Source organism: Conger conger, chromosome 7 (assembly GCF_963514075.1).
Source record: "Conger conger chromosome 7, fConCon1.1, whole genome shotgun sequence".
In the NCBI taxonomy this organism is placed as follows: domain Eukaryota; kingdom Metazoa; phylum Chordata; class Actinopteri; order Anguilliformes; family Congridae; genus Conger; species Conger conger.
Genome location: NC_083766.1, coordinates 52842448 through 52859664, shown reverse-complemented (window position 1 = coordinate 52859664; position 17217 = coordinate 52842448). Strand labels below are relative to the sequence as shown.

At 44.8% G+C, this 17217-nt stretch overlaps 1 protein-coding gene across 5 annotated transcripts in view; it reads left to right on the top strand.

The window, feature by feature from the left end:
- Nucleotides 1-13975, top strand: part of LOC133132270 (amyloid beta precursor like protein 2-like) — a 58969-nt gene extending 44994 nt beyond the window's left edge. For 2 of the 5 annotated variants that reach the window (XM_061247607.1, XM_061247603.1), the window contains 7 exons: nt 2069-2168; nt 3741-3914; nt 6038-6073; nt 7941-8017; nt 9441-9524; nt 11149-11304; nt 11958-13975. In XM_061247607.1, coding sequence (XP_061103591.1) covers nt 2069-2168; nt 3741-3914; nt 6038-6073; nt 7941-8017; nt 9441-9524; nt 11149-11304; nt 11958-12059 — 729 coding nt within the window. In that variant the 3' untranslated portion in view covers nt 12060-13975. The remainder of the gene's footprint in view (nt 1-2068; nt 2169-3740; nt 3915-6037; nt 6074-7940; nt 8018-9440; nt 9525-11148; nt 11305-11957) is intronic. The other 3 variants (XM_061247604.1, XM_061247605.1, XM_061247606.1) reach the window with 3 other exon arrangements.
- Nucleotides 13976-17217: the final 3242 nt, after the last annotated feature.

Here is a 17217-nt window from a genome sequence, read left to right as displayed (position 1 = left end):
AGTTTTATGGGAATAGTCAATATTATGTCAAAAATGAACACCAGGGAAGGCAGTAAATACCAAGGTTAGGGCCCTTAAAATCATCCCACCTAACACCTGCCCTGCTGAAAAAAACAGCCCAAGCTAGGTTTTGAAACAGCTGGTAATCGGTTGACGAGTTAGACCAGCTCCATACTCAACATGGTTTGACCAGCTCAAGCTATGTTTTGAAATAGCTGGTATTTCATGCTGGTCTTGGGGTTTATGCTTTATAAAAACATACTGAGACCGACTGGGGTGTCTGAAAGCAGCGTTTTAACAGATGGGTGTGACTTAACAAGTGGTGTATGTTTTTTTAACTGTGCATCCTTTTGTTGTGCTGTTCAGAGGAAACACGGCTGGTTTCATCTAGCTGGAACAGAGACCATGGAACTGGGCAAAGCAGGAAGTGCCTCCCTCAGTGCAGACATGATGTCACTTCCTGTCTGAACTGACTGTGGACACTGATGTACAGAACTAGCCCTTTGCCTTTTAAACTCATTGACGGTTTTAAATATGTACTTGTATCCCGTTGACACAAAATAAAAATTAAAAATCCTGACAGAAATCCACAGAGAATGAGGGTGATTGAGTTAACTTTTGGCATTTCCACATGTCACTGTTGTTATACAAAATACTTTCTTAACCTTCATATGTTAAAGTATATATATGTAGTGCCACCAGTACCATTCTGCTGTGGTAGTGTATGACCGAATAACACTGTATGGCACAGAGCTGATTACAACAGTGCAGACCATTCTGCTGTGGTAGTGTATGACCAATTAACACTGTATGTATTACAACAGTGCAGACTAGTGTTTCTGTGTTCAGGGGTACTGCTGAAGACATTTTGTTTGTGTACAGGCTTGTGCTGTATCACCAGGCTTGCTGCTGTGTTCAGTGTCATAGCCTGGAGAGCTTATACCTGTTATCTCAGATACGGGGAGGGTGCAGAGAGTCGTATATCTAGTGATTCTTCATGAAAAGAGTGCCAGAATTTGTCAGTTTTTTTTCTTCACATTTTATAAAGCACTCTTGGCACAAAACAAGCAAATGCATTATTGTAACAAAGAAAAGGTCAGCTTAATTAGCAAGCAAAAAAATTGATGTATGTATAGCAATTTTCTGACTTCCATGGGGGTTGGGTGGTCGCTCAGTGCAATGGGTGTTGTGTGCTAACCCCAGCCCCCTACTCCCAATTACTTTGGAGATTGAGTGAGAAGCGGCTTATCTGTTTTCCGTTTGAGTATCTGTGGTGCAGTGCAGCATGTACACAGACAGAGACTGATTCCAGTGCAGTTTCCTGACGGCAAAGATGTGCTGCTGCCCCCTGCTGTTGGATGACCGGTACTGACCCCGGGTCAGTTCGTGGAGACGGGCGCTAGGTTTTGTTTTGACGCCTGTGTCAACCGCCCCCCTGGCACCCAGGTGTTGTGTCGAAGTCTGTTCCCTCATGGAATCGTGTTCCCCTAGAGTCGTTGCAGTGATTCCAGAGAAATAACATGAACCGCGTTTTGGAATTAGCTCACTCCCAAGAAAGAATTAGTACGTGATACCACGGAAAATGCTGAATAGCAATATTTTTGCATTTCCAGCGATGTGTCAATTTCCAATACAGAACCCTTCTGCTTCTCAAAGCTCACACAATCACTTAAGCTGCTTTTGTTGCTAAAATGTTTTTATTAAAATTTCAACTGAAATTCCTGGAGAAATGTATTGGCTTTCATCATCTGTTTGTCTTAATGTCAAATTCAGAGTAAAATGTCGGCACTGCCTGTACGATATTTCCTGCTGTCGTTGCACCGGTCATTAGGGGAAACACGATTCAGTGGGGGAACAGAATTTGACACAACATCGTAGATACAGCCTGTACGATATTTAAGTGGGGGAACAGAATTTGACACAACATCGTAGGTACAGCCTGTACGATATTTAAGTGGGGGAACAGAATTTGACACAACATCGTCGGTACAGCCTGTACGATATTTCAGTGGGGGAACAGAATTTGACACAACACCGGCTCACCGCCCATATTTGACCTGCTCCCCAGGTGATGACCCACCTGCACGTGATCGAGGAGAGGATGAACCAGAGCCTGTCACTGCTGTACAAAGTGCCCTACGTCGCTGAGGAGATCCAGGACGAGATCGGTGAGCACACCTTCAAAACGCAAACAAATACGCAAATAAACTGCATCAGGGCATCCGTCCATCCATTATCTATATCTGCTTATTTACTGGTTAGAGTCGCGGGGGGTGCTGGGGCCTTTCCCAGCATGAAGTGGGTGAAAGGCATTAATGCTCTCTGGATAGGTCGTCAATCTATCGCAGGGCACCCACACCATTCACTCATACCTACAGGCAATTTAGACTCTCCACTTCACCTGAACTGTATGTCTTTGGACTGTGGGAGGAAACCAGAGTACCTGGTGGAACCCCACGCAGACAAGGGGATAACATGCAATCCCCACACTGAAAGGTCCCCAGCCACGATTCAAACCAATGATCTTCTTGCTGCTGTGAGGCAAAGTCCCACCGCATCAGAGCATGAAACAGCAAAACCACATATCATCTGAAAGGCCTCCAAACAACCCCGAGTACTTTCTCTGTAATTGCGGCTGCGCATTTATCACTCAAATCTGATTGGGCCTTGGAAGTGTAGGCTTTGTATTTTAAAAGTGTCCCCCAGAGGTAAGCATTTGGCTGCTGCTAGAAGTCAACAGCTATTACAATATTATCCATTATATGTATATAGCGTGTGAATATCACAGCTGTTTCAGAAGCACTTAGCAAATCCGACCGAATGCGTTCCCCGGTTTGACTAACTGATTAAACACTGACTCAGCAAGCGTTCTGGGTTATTTCTCCCAAAGGCCCGCTACCCAACAGACGGAATGAGAACGGGGGATGTTTTCCTTTGTAGTGAGAGAAAGCTGACGGATGAGACGGGGCGGGTTTTGAAAACCCCTCCGTCTTTCGGAAGTCACGAGCGCCCGCTCTGCGGAAACCGTTATCGGCGCCGATAAATTTCGCGGGATGCGCCATTAGCTGAATCCGCGTGCATAATTCAGCGGGAGCTCAGGGCTCGGCCCGGGAGAGATCCCTCCGGCTCCTGCGGCTACACCGTCCGTTCGCGGCGGAGCAATTATCACCGAGAGAGATGGAAAATTACCGCGCTTCACTGAGGCTCTGAAACAATCAGAGCCGAGTGACTCACTCTTCTCTCGACTCTCTGTCTCTCTCTCTCTCTTTCTCTCCCCCGAACGCCCTGCCCTGCAATTAACCGGATAAATCACCACCGTTCGTGACAACTCTGCTTCTTGTTCCTCCTAAACCCGCTTAGTAAAATCGTGTGTCTCGGGAGCTGGAATGGCAGAGGGAGATCGGGGGTGTGTGTGTGTGTGTGTGTTTTATCTCTCGCTCCCGTGTCGGGCGATGAAAGGGAACGTCACCGCGGCACGGCGGAGGTTAGGAGAGACGGTGCAGCGCGGTGACAGAACTGGGTCGTCACTCTCCGTCTGTAGTTTGGGAAACGGCCGGGTTTCGGAGAAAGAGGTGCCGCGTCTGCTTAAAGGGCCCGAACAGGGAGAGGACGGGGTGGAGGGACAGGTTTTTGGGCTCGTGACGTGGTGGGCTTGTCACAGCCTGTGTGTGTGTTGTGTGTGTGCGTTTGTGTCTCCACCCATGCCGGGAGCGCTCACTCCACTCCCTCCCCCCCCACAGACGAGCTCCTGCAGGAGCAGAAAGCCGACATGGACCAGTTCCTGTCCTCCATCTCGGAGTCGTACCCCGATGTCACCGTGTCCTCCGAAGAGATGGTGGACTTCCCCGTCTCGGAGGGGAAGCTCCACCGCCCCTTCCAGGTCACCTCACTGGGGTCCCACCAGGACCCGGAGGGTGAGTCAGCCAAAGCCCCCCTACCCACTGCAGGAAACTACCCCCTCGGGGAACGGCTGGGAGGGAGAGGGGGGGTTGGGTGGATCCTGCAAAGGGCAGAAAAGACCTTTGACCAGATCACATAGTCAACTACAAAACCACTAACCTTCCTTTTTGCCTTCTTTTTTTTACATTTGGAAACTAATATTTAAGAAGTACCGCACATCTCAGAAGCAGCAGGACAACAAATAGATCTACTAGTTCCCCTTGGCTGCAGTGCATGTCCTCCTGCAGTAGTTCAGGCAGAGCATAAGCAGGAGAGTGCATCCACACGACTCTGTGTGAGTTAGCACGGGCTTCCCTGCAAACTCACAACAGCAAGACACCCTCTGGAGTCCTGATCCCGTGATGCTCGGTTTGATGAGTAAAGCCCTGTGATGCTCAGTTTGATGAGTAAAGCTCACACCCCATTGGAACGAGTCATAGCCCGCAGGGGAGGCGGATACTCGTACTTCAGTTTCTTTCGTCCTCTTGGTTTCTTAAGTAAAGCTGGTTCAGGGGTGTCTGGAGCTGTTGTGAAGTAGAGACTGTCATATTTATTGCCCGAGTATTGTATTCAATCACATCCCTTATTTAATTTTTGGAGTGTTTCAGCTTCAATAGTAAAGGAGAACTTGTCAGTGTTAAGAACACGGAGCTGATAACCTGGTGCAGTGGAGAGGTGTTTCATTATCTGGTGTATATGTATAGATCTGTGGTGGAGAGGCGTTTCATTATCTGGTGCATACACACACTCTGTGGTGAAGAGGTGTTGCGTTATCTGGTGTATATAATAGACTCTGTGGTGCAGAGGTGTTGACGGAGCGCAGGTGCCAACAGGCCTGAGCACAAGAGCCGCGTGCCTCAAGACCTTTAGCACAAGAATATCATGATATATTGTTTTACCTAAATTGTTCTCCATACATGAACGCTCCCAATATCAAATATGACATTACAAATAAATATGTAACATAAGTATCTTTATTTATGGGGTGCATTGCTTCACACCGAAATGTTCAACAACAGCAAAACCTGTTGTAGGTTGGCAACAGTGGATGAGTGTAGTGCCAGGAGAACAGAAATGTGTTTGTACATGTGAACACTGACCCTTCCAGCATTTCAGATACCTGAGCTGAACATATCGCAGGATGCACAGTGTGCTTCACACCAGAGAGTGCATGAATATTACATTACATTTTATTTAGCAGACGCTTTTATCCAAAGCAATGTACAAAACAGTGCATATCAAGGTCATAGAACAAACAACCAAACACGCTAGACAAGGTACAATTCCAATACGATTGGTTGGAAGGCCATGAACATAAGTCCAGTACACACGTTAGATATGCCAAGTCTGTAACTACCATACCAAGACATCTACAACTTCAGGAACTACAGTACCGAGACGAATACAGATTCAAAATTCCTAGATTATCCTAGGTAAATATCACATATAAACAGTGTACCACCTGCCTCAACCTCCAAGCACACAGAGTTATTTTTCTCTGGAGGGGCTTTCTAATACAGAAAGATTTCTGCAGTAGTCTCAGCTCTGGGGAATTGCCACTGCAGTCCTTTTTTCAATAGGGCAGAGTGTGATGAATTTGCTCAGACGTGGTGCAACAGGGACCCTGAAACATTAAATAAATATTTAAAAACATGCTTAATTATTACATAAATCATCTTTCTTCCAGGTGCCACAGTGTTTAGTTGTGCATGGAGAGTGTTGTCCTTGAAAAATTTACTATCAAGCACACCAGCACATGACCTCAAGGCACATTGGTTTGCCTTCAGATTATATTTTAATAAGGGAAGTGATAAGATAAGCAAATAATTCGCTTCTCGTATGTTCTCTCTTTTGGAGAACTCCAACAATTTGAATGTGACAGGTTTGCCAGTTTTTTTGGTCCCTTGCATTTAAATCCCAAGCCTTTCATTTAACTATTCAAACGATTTTGTTAAGTAACAGACCCAGTCGGACGGCTTTTTTTTATCTTTCATACTTCTTTTATTCTCTCTGCTCGCTTGGTTTTTCTTTCTTTCTCTCTCTCTTATTTCCTTTCTTCCCTTCCTTTTACGTTCTCTCGCTCGGTCCCGACGGCCAGGCGTTCTGCCCGATTCCCTGCGCTCCGTCAAAAAAGGTTGGTGTGCCTGCTTTGTCTCTCTCTCTCTCTCTCTCTCTCTCTCTCTCTCCCTCCTCTTTCTCCACACTTCACCTCTCTCCCTCAGCTCTCCCTCTCCATCTCCCTCTTTCTCTCTCTCTCCCTCTCTCTCTCCCTCCCCCTCTCTTTCTCTCCCCCTCTCTCCCTCTCTCTCTCTTGCCTTCACCTCTCTCTCTCTCCCGTGTATTTTCGTTAACTTGTCGTCACCTTTTCTCTCACCTCGCCCTTCATTTCATTTTCCCGCCTGTCCCCCTTCGTCCTTCCTGTCTACCCGTGGCTCGTAGCCTTGTGTTCAGTCCTGTCACCGGCCTGTTTTATGAGCGGAGTCCTGCCCTCTCCACAGGCCCGCACGCAGCAGCCGCGCCTGCGTCACCCGCCCATCAATCACACCCCCGCTGGCTGTCGCCGCTAACCGCTAACCCCGCGCGCTCCATCCGCCAGGCTGCGAGAGAGGGCCTCTGACATCGTGTTAGCGTAGCGTATCCACCCCACACCGGCTTGAGATCGGAAGCATCTGTTTGATACCGGTTTCTGTTTAATGCCAGACGAGTGTCTCCGTCTTCTTGCTGTAACCTAGACACGACTTATCAAGGGCCATGTTTTCGTGTGTACGTGTGTGTGTGGATGTGGGCATGTGTGGATGTGTGTTTGTGCGTGTGTGTTTATGTCTGTATGTACTGTATGTATGTGTGTGTTTATGCTGATGTGTGTGTTTACGTGCATGCATGTGTACTTGCCTGCATCTGTGCGTGCGTGTATTTATGTGTACGTGTGTGTGTGTGTTCGCTTGCGTGTGTGTTTATGTGAGTGTGTGTCTATGTTTATGTGAGTGTGTGTGTATGTGTGTGTCTGTGCGCGCATGTGTGTGTGTGTGTGTTCCTCAGAGCCCAATCGCAGTCCCCCTCTCGACGGTCACACGGTTGTGTAACTGCAGGCAGGGGCTCATGGGTAGTTCTTGCTGAAGTAATAATGTAATAATGGCGCGACGCCGGCCTGTGACGGCAGCGCTGCCGCACTGACGCAGGTTCGAGGGCAGGGTCGCCCCCATCGCCAATGTCTCGTCTTCCCATCCTGCACTGTGACCCCCCTCCTCACGTAGGACAGCTCCAGACTGCCCCTGCTGTCTCAGTTAATCAGCTGCGCTCCACCCCGACACTACGACGACATCATACATTTCAGTATCCATTATTCATGTTCACATGAAGTACATTTTGGAATTTATCCAATTCAGCTGTCATCAATGATTTCTGTTGTTATTTCACCTGTTACCGGTCTTTCGTATGTAAACTCTTTAAAAAAATCTGCATTTAAATTGACATTTGCCTCGTCTGGCAATTATTACTTGTAATATTGTATGGAATGTCTTTGGATATGACAGCAGTCTTTGCCCAACCCTGTTTCTGGAGAGCTACTGTCCTGTAGGGGTTTTTTAATCCTATTGTGGCACTCCTTATTCTACTAATTGCAGTTCAGTGGTATTTCTAGCTGTTGAATGAGGTGTGCTTTGTTAGGGTTGGAGTGAAAACCTACAGGATTGGTAGTTCTCCAGGAACAGGGTTGAGCAGCCCTGCTCTAGCTGTTGAATGAGGTGAGCTGTGTTAGGATTAGACTGAAAACCTACAGGATTGTAGATCTCCAGGAACAGGGTTGAGCTGCCCTGGAATGGAGGGTGACTGGACTGAAAGGCTCACACTGCTGCATACTAGTGTGAGCTGAGGCACATACAGTGGAGCTTCATTCACAACATGGTGTTCGGCAGATCCCGATTGGGGCTCTGCGCCGCCACTCATCCCACCAAGGTCCCACCCTCTCTCCAAAGGCCCAACTGACACTTCTCCTTCCGCAGGGTCCGGTCTGGACGGGCTGATTGGCGTTGAGGAGAGAGTGATCAACAGCAAGGCCAAGATCAACAACAACAACGCGGTAAGGTCAGAGCCCCGTCCACAATGGCCGTCTCTGAGCAACCGGACCTCTACTCCCGGGGGTGGGGGGGTGCAGAAACTTCCAGAGGCTTCCTGACCTCAAAGCATATTGGTTTGCCTTCAGATTATATTTTAATAAAGGAAGTGATAAGATTAGGTAATTATAAGCTTCTCATGTGTTCTCTCTCTTAGAGAACACCTCCAATTTGAATGTGACAGGTTTGCCAGTATTTTTGGGTCCTTTTCGCTCCTTGCATTTAAATCCCAAGCCACGGTACCAGATAGCAACATCGGAAGCTTCCCAAGTCTTCCCGTTCCTTCAAAATGACTCAATTTGTCAGAAGCGAGCATGAAGCATTTTGCAGTCAGAGAGCAGTTATCAACAGCGCAAGGTGTCTTCTCAAATTGCCTAGCTCAAGCTGCCTCCCTCCTCCTTCAGGAGTAAACTTCGGAGCTCCGTTTTAGACCCCCTCCCCGTCTCTTCGACTCGACCTGTCGACTTCGCTGTGTGTCCTCCCCACTGAGTACAGAGAGCCTGTCTCCCAGTGGAGCCCCTGTGGCTCACAGAAATGACCAAGCTCAGGCTGAATGTGTGGAGTCTGCTGCCGCATGAAAGTCCAGCCACCTTCACAGGAATGCCATTGCATATGCTATGTGTTTTTTTGTTTGTTCGTTTTTTTTTTGGTGTTTGTCCATTTTTATTTGCATGAAAAGAAGTCATCTTTTCTTTTACACGCAGAGTCCAAGGATAGAAATTCATTTTTTTTAAAGCAGAATTGTTCAGTGTTCAGTCAAGTCACCTGACTTGTCCACCATTTTGTTTTCCCTCTTGAAAGGCTAAAGCTCTTCTATCCCTGGACGACATTTAATTGTCAGTCATTCCTTTTGTGTGTGTTTAAACATCAAAGAATGAGATCACAAACAGTTTTCCATGGGATTTGTTCCCCCGTTTGTCTTCTGGGCCTTTGTTAAATTGTGTGCCAGGATGTTGTGGTAACTCGGTTCCCCGTGGGCCTGAAGTGCCTCGAGCGCATTGCAGAACCTAAATCTGTTTGTCGATACTGGAGCTTAAGTAATCATGGAAAGGAACAAAGAACTGCGAGAAGAGTGGTGTAGCTGTCTGCAACTGTCCATTATATCTCCTTCTCCCCCCTCTAAGTACACAAACACACACACACATGCAGTACACACACACACATGCAGTACACACACACGCACACATACAGTACACACACACACAGCTACCAACGCACACACACTCACAAACACTCGCGCAGACGTTCACACATGCGCACACACGCGCCACTATGCACACACGCACACACATACATATACACACACACACACGCACATGCACCTACACCCACACACACACACGCTCCTCACTGAGAGCATAACTCAGGCCTCCCTGTCTGTGTTGACAGGTGGTTGATGAGTCTCTGGATGTTAAAGAGGTGATTTTCAGTGCAGAGAGAGTCAGCCGTTTGCATGATGATGATGATGAGCTGGTGAGTACAGCGCCCCCTGTCAGAGGTTTGGGGAACTGTAGGCTAACAGATTGGCTGGGGGCTGGAATTGGATGGGGGAGGGGCCAGGAGTGTAGAGGTGGGTGTAGTGTTTACTACTAGTCCTACTGCCGAAACCCAACCTCTCCCCTGAGCAAAACTCAAAGTTGGATCAACCCAGAGTGGAGCCCACCATGCAAATATTTGTTATACGATGTCATGTGCATAAGATCTAAGTTGCATTTCAACAGCATGTGTTTTATGTAGCCAAGCTAACATGCTAACATGCTAATGTCAGTGTATACTGTGTGTGCAAGTATACACTTAGCAATGTGCTTTATCTCCAGAACTCTGCCTTTAAACTGCCTACATTTTAAACACACAAAATGTCTGTCTGACTGGAAAAGCACCTCCCACATTGAAGAATACTACAGCAATTTAGGTGCCATACAATGACAGCCCACTGTATATTAGCCCACTGGTGCAAAATATCTATAATATTATAATAACCTGCGCTTATAGCCTGATTGGTACTATTCACTTCACTTTCTAAGCTTGTCATCGTAAAATAAGGACGGTGACACGGTGTTGTAAAAGGCAGAATTATCGCTGAACGGTGACTCATAATGGCGGGTCTCATCAGTTGTGTCCTGTAATTATGTGTTAAGCTGGATCGACACGTACAGAGTAGCGGCCCACACGCATGCCTCTTTTGTTCCTTTTTGTGCTTCTTCATCTGTTCATCCCTCATATTTCTCTTTTGTGTGTCTGACTGTTCACTCTCCTTTTCCTGACCAAGAAAGCTGAATGGCCGATCTCTAATCTCCCAGTTTAACTCCCACTTAACCCCATAACCCCCCTTTTTCTCTCCCACTCCCTCTCCCACTCTCTCCCTCTCCCTCTCTCCTGTTCCCTCTTTCCCTCCCACTCCCTCTCTTTCTCTCTCCCTCCCTTTCCCGCTCCTTCTTTCCCTCCCTCTTCCTCTCCCTCTTTATCTCCCTCCTTCCTTTGACATGGTTCCAGGGAGATTTTCATTCAGCTTTGTAATGAACATTTCTTATGGTGTTCAGCATTTCTTCACATGGACAAAATTGAATCTGTGCATGCTGAGGAATGCTTGTCTGTGTCATTTGCCTGATTCTTCACAGCTGACTGTGAATGCCACTGTGAATATTGCATGCTGCTACAGACTACACTGCAAGAAAGTCAGCCTTAAAAAGTGTTTTAGTCTTGTTGTGAGATTTTAAATCTTTTTTCTCTCAAGTAGAAAATATTAGCTTGTTTTACCCAATTGGCAAATCTTGAAATGAGACAAACTTGCCTCATGAACAGTCATTTTGTCTTACCGAGCAAAAAAAGAAAAAGAAGAGTTTTGGTGTAAATACAAGACAAAAATACGTGTTAAGATTGACTTTAATTTGGTTTTTACAGTGGCTTGATGCCGCCTCCTCGATCTTCGATCTTTGACAGGATGAGTCTCTCCCCTCTACTTCCTGGTCTCTCTCCTGTACTTCCTGTCTCTCACTACCTGTCCAGTGCTCTTATGTTGTTACTGTGTGTGCTGCCAGACACCTGGTGCCTCTCTCTGATTGGCTCCTTCTCATTTCTACCCCTCCCCCCCTCCCAGGAGTCCTACCGGCCCTTAGGGGATGAGTTCAGCTTCGGGAGCAGCGCTCTGATTGGTCTGCTGGTGGTGGCGGTGGCCATAGCGACCGTGATCGTCATCAGCCTGGTGATGCTGAGGAAGAGGCAGTACGGAACCATCAGCCATGGCATTGTGGAGGTAGGTTCGGCCTATCAGGATACACTAAACCAGGGATCTCAAACTCTAGTGCTGGGGGGTTATGGGGCTTGTAGTTTTTTTTGTGGCTTCCTTTTCAATCACATGTCAATTCAATCACTTTCTAAATTCGGTATGTGGATTCTTTAGTGAGTAAATTCTTTTTAAATTGTTAAAAAGGGACTAAAGTTGTTGAAGCGCACCAAAAAGCAGCAGACATCTTGCTGGAATGGAGTTTAGGATCCCTGCTTTAAACCACTGTAAAATATAGTAAGAATATGTGTACAGTGATGCACGTTACACATGTGAAATCAATAGGTAGTAAGGAAACATGACATGCTCTGAAAAGCAATCTCACTGCAGAGTGAGATTATGCTGTGAATTTCATGTACCAATCAGACCTGGGTCAAATATGTCATTGTTTTGGATTCATTTTTACATTTTACCTTGCTTGTCTGGTGTATTGGAACCTATGAAATGCTCTCAAAAAGCAGAACCCCTGCCTTCTAGTCCTCCTGGTTGGCTCAGTTGCACCAGACAGGATCAATCGAGCACAGAAAAGTATTTGTCTCAACCTGGAGGGACAATGGGGAATACCCATAATACCTTGCTCCTCATATTTACATATAACTGGTGCTCTCTCTGCTCTGTGATAGGTTGATCCCATGCTGAGCCCAGAGGAGCGGCACCTGAGTAAGATGCAGAATCACGGCTACGAGAACCCCACCTACAAGTACCTGGAGCAGATGCAGATCTAGCCCGGGAGAGGAAGGTCGGATTTTCGGAGAGTGGAAGACCAGGTGGAATATACTACTGACCAATAACAGAACCGCTCACAGCAAGAGATCATCTTCCTGCCTGAGAAATGCAAAAAATTTGGCTCATTAAAAAAAGAAAAGTAAAAAAAATATTAAAATCAATCCTTGAATAATGCTATTACTTCTACTGTTGTACTGTAGGACTGTGTCTTCTCCCTTTTTCTCTTAAAAGGGCAATCTAATGATAATTGTGTTTTTTAAATAAAAATATTCACGTGGAACGTGTGATTTAACGGATTGTACAACAGTAGTTTTCAGATCGAGATTACATTAGTTCTTCAGTCGGGAGAGCTGGTTTGAAAAACACTAGGTTAACCAAGTGAGAGAACCATTTGGAATGATTATGTGTAATTAATTAACGATCACATGACATGCAGCTTCTCAGTTCCATCTTAGACCTGTCCATGGAAATGACAACCTATATTTTGAAAAGATGTTAAATTTCTTTTTTCCTTTTTAATAGATTGCTTGTATATGAAGGTTCTTTGTACTGATTTTAACGTATAGTAAAAAAAAAAAAAAAACAACAAAAAAAGAAAAATAAAATGTTTTTTTTTCTGTTCTTTGCTACCATTAGCTAGGAACTAAACATGTATCTAAAACTTAAGTGTTTTTAGTCAAAAATGTTTTTATTTGCCCCCCCCCCCCCCCCTTCAACAAATCCGATTACTGTGTTGCCTACTATCACCCCTGTCTCTCTGTGAGGATGCGGTGATGGTTGGAGGGAGGGAACGGACGACTGGTGCTGTGTTTGCGTGCTGTTCTGGCCTCCAGCCCCATAGCTCAAGCACAGGCAAATGACACCCTTGCATTTTAAAACAAGAGCTTTGCATTTGCTTTTTTTTAAGCTCCATAAACTCCGCGGGACAAACACTCCGCTCCCCTGTTCCCCGCGGCGTCAGAGTGACGCTTCCCATTCCCCTTTAGCGATTTCTTTTTCCGCGTATGTTCAATCTAAACTGATTTTATTTGTTTAAGACGCTGGCTGATGAGTCTTGGATGGAGGGTTCTACACAGGCCCATTGGGGGAGGGCGGTACAAAGTAATACTGCCGATGATTTGCACAAAACCCTTTGTTAGCTACTGGGTGAAAATACATTTTATTTAGACTAAAATCGTGTAAAAGTACACAATGCAGACCTTTTGTTCACCTAGTCTGGGTGTTGCCATGCAGACAGCTCTAGACAAAATGGCTGCTGGAAAAGTCACCCAAAGAACCACTGGGAGCTGGGGGCCCGGTTAAGACAGGCGAGGGCCGTGTTTTGGTACTGTGACCACAACATGACCATAAAGTGCGTTTCAGCTGATTTTATGGTGCGTTCATTGTCCCCCATATGATGTCATCCGCATGTTCCTCTTACAACCTCTTACCTTCGCTGTGGTCAGAGATAAACGCGGCCCCAAGCCTGTCGAACTGGTTTAAAATGAAAGGTGAATTTGATCAAATTCTCCTTATAAAAGATGAAAAGATACAGAGAGCTGAATCCGTTTTATTTTCTCATAGTAATATCTTTGTATGCCTGTATAGTTGATGTCGCGATCATGGCTTTCATGGAGGACAACCTGTGGTGTGAATTGTTCTTATGATATATATTATATATTTTTAAGTTTTTTTTTTTTAGTTTTGTTTTTTTTCTACATTTCTTTTCTCTTAATGTGTTGGTAACTCCTATGTATGTGGCTGTCTCACTATGCACCGATATGGCTTCAAATCTTGTAACAGCCTGCTTGATTGCAGGGTGAGTAAGAATGAATTTAAATATATATATAAATCTAAACCTAAGCTACATGATGATGATGATGATGATGATAATTATGTGGGGGAACACATCAATAAACTCACTACTACTTCCATAGACGGTGTCCGGCCTCATATTGCATTTACACGTGCCCTTGTTGCCTCTGCTCTTATGATGTACAGTACACTTTAATAATACCTTTATTTCATATAACACTTCTCATGGAACACCAATGGTTGACCAACAAGTACTGTTGTCTTATATTTAGACTTAAATTCTTAATTCTATTACTTTTTTTTTTTTTTTGTTAAATATGGCAAATATAATGACAATGAGGTGCAACAGTTTTCAAAACATGACAATGGGGTAAGAAAAATGTCATTGTTCGAGCAAACAGTAGATTAAAACCAGCTAATATTTTCTTGAGAAAAAAAAAAAATTCTCATTGGAAGACTGAAAATCTAATGACTGACTTTTTGCAGTGATGGCCTAATAAGTCACTTGAAATAAGGAGCCTGAATAAATAAAATAGAATCAGTTTGAAAGAAATCTACACTGTAATTGTGGAAACTAATTTCCTACAAAATAACTGCTGTTAAAACAAATGCTGCTTGCCAAAAAGCACCATATCCCTGTACTAATATCCTAACATCACTAATATCCCTGAACCACTTTAAAATATAGTTTGTGCTTAGGACATTTGCCATTTCAAAAAAGTTTGTTCAAAGAAAGCATAACTGCTTTTGAGTGCGAAAGCTGTAAAATACCAAAGCATAATGTGTTCATAAATAAAGTGGGATTAAATCGTTTCAGTCTCCTGTATGGCTGGTTTAAATGGACACTGTGATCAGTGACAGGCAGGTGGGTGAAACACTGCCCTCTTCCTCTGGTATGGCACCGTCCATGACACAATATAGCTGTCCACTGTTTTGTCATGCCGTTGTATGATTTCCAGCAATCGTGAGATATTTCCGAATGGCAGTTTGGCTCGATATCCCCTCGGCGATTCCAAACCACGGGTTGCTGTGTGTGGCTCGGATAGATGGACAGACTCTGGACTCAGTCTCGTGGCCTCAGGAGTTTAGCTGGGGGGGGGGGGGGGTGGAATCGGGAGGCATGACCAGCGAGCCACTAGCATGGAAGTTTCCGGGCCTTGTGTAGTTCAGGCGAGACTGCATGCCTACACTTCATTATCATTTTAGATATGCACAGGTAATACTGAAAAGCATTGTTTGCAACGTGGTTCATCTCCAGAATGTAATGCTGGGAAGACAAGGCGTGGAGCAACCTGGTTGAAATCCAATTACCAAATCACTGCAAGTGCGTTTTGTGAACAGTCGCACTGTTAAAGCTGGAGACAGATCTTTTTTACATTAACCCAAGATTCCAATACGAAATAAGAACGGCACTTTGTACGCAATGGAATTAACTATATTTAAAGAAATTAAAATGCCAACACAAAATGGAAACACAAAAAAAAATCACACATACTGTATATACGATATGTACATCAATCCAAGTGAACCGGGTCCTCTGGTTGGGCCACAAGTTCTCATCTATGATTAATCCTCTCTTGCCATGCACATGGGAGAAAACCTCTTTGAATGCCTGATCCATCCCTGGCAATTTTCCACAGATATGTCCTGGCATGCAGCATCATCCTTGGACGGCCTTCAAACCACTCTCTATGAGGGCACGGGCATGGTGAAATGCCACATTTTCCCATATGATTACCAATGTTCACAGATTTCACCTCTTGCACTCTCTTTCCTCTCCTGGGACAAGCCTTCCATAGAGGTCACCCAGAAATTAGATGAGGTGCTCCGTATTGTATGGGCCAATTACTGGTACGTGTAACAGCAATCAGAGGATATTGTTGTGAACATTGTTAGCTCCCCTCTGGCCCGGAACATCCACTGTTGCTCTTTGTCCAATGATAACGTAAGACATAAAGACATTTTACCTGGACCTATTGGTACCTCAGTTCCTTTAGACGCTCTGAGTTCCTCTCAAAGGGGACGGTATGCAGCTGCTTCATTGTGACTGTTTTCTCAGGAATCTAGCAACGGTCATCAAACCTTTTTTGTTTGGGACATTTGTAATGGGGCATTGTCTGCTAAGACTGTTGTCTATTTTTTTATTTTCAGATTATCAATATATTTAAAATATCCTATTACGGTGGTAATATATCGACTTGCACGTTTAATTTTGCTATGTTTTTAACAGTTTTGAAAACAGTATGCTAAAATGTGCAAAAAGTGTTGTAGATACAGAGATTTGCTTGCGGCCGTGTTTGAGTGAGAAAAGAATTCATGAATTTTGAAAGATGTTGTCATTCAATATATTTTGTGTGAAAGCAATGAAAAATGATCCACAGTTTAGTCCACATAGACTGCTGTTGTGCTACCTGTGTTCAGAGTTTTGAAAAAGTATACTCAGTACTCAGTATTGGGACATGGCTTTAAGCAACTGTAATCTGTAAGTATGATGGAGCTGATTCAATAACTAAGAGCCGAAGGTGAAGAAGTCCTGAAACCTGTGTTGTGCACACCTGCTCAACAGCTATCATTCCTGGAATGGCCTTCTGAGCCAATGTTAATAAAAAAATATAACTTAATAAACAATCGTTTTTCCTGAACATTTGTATTCATGTATAGGATAAAACTTTTTCTTTCAATTTTTGAGAATACAATATAGCTCATTGCCTGCATCATCATCATTGCTCAACTGTATCATGTGCGTGAATCCTTTTGCAGGGCACTGCACATGATTATTTGTATGTCACTTGTATTAAAGTATTATTGTTTTTTGTTTATGTCTATACATTTGGGTAAGAGGGGTGCAGAAGTGGTAGCAAATAAATGTATGAATAGGTTTGTAGAGAGCACTCTGCTATCAATTTTTATTTGCATAGAGCATTTAACAAAGGGCCTTCGTCACAAAGCAGCTTTGCAGAGAAACCGGTCCCCAAGAGTACGCCAAGGGCAACAGTGGCAAGGAAAAACTCCCTGGCTAACAGGAAGAAACCTTGAGCAGAACCTGACTCAGTAGGGGAACCCATCTACCGCTGGATTGTTGGCAGAATGGTTTTAAAAAGAAAAACATGAATAAAAGTGCATAAATGTACAATTTAAAAAAGGTGAAGCAGAGATGAGGTAGAGGGATGGCAGGAACACCAATGGGTGGCACTGTCAGGCAAGGGGACAGGCTTGGTGCTACAGCTGGTCTTGGGCTCCAGGCCAGGAGGGGTGCTCAGGAAACGTGGGCTAGAGCTCCAGGCAAGTGCCCAGAGCGGGAAGAAGCGGAAAGTAAGGGGGGTCAGATGTTAGGGGGTTCAGATGGTAATTGGTCAATCACAG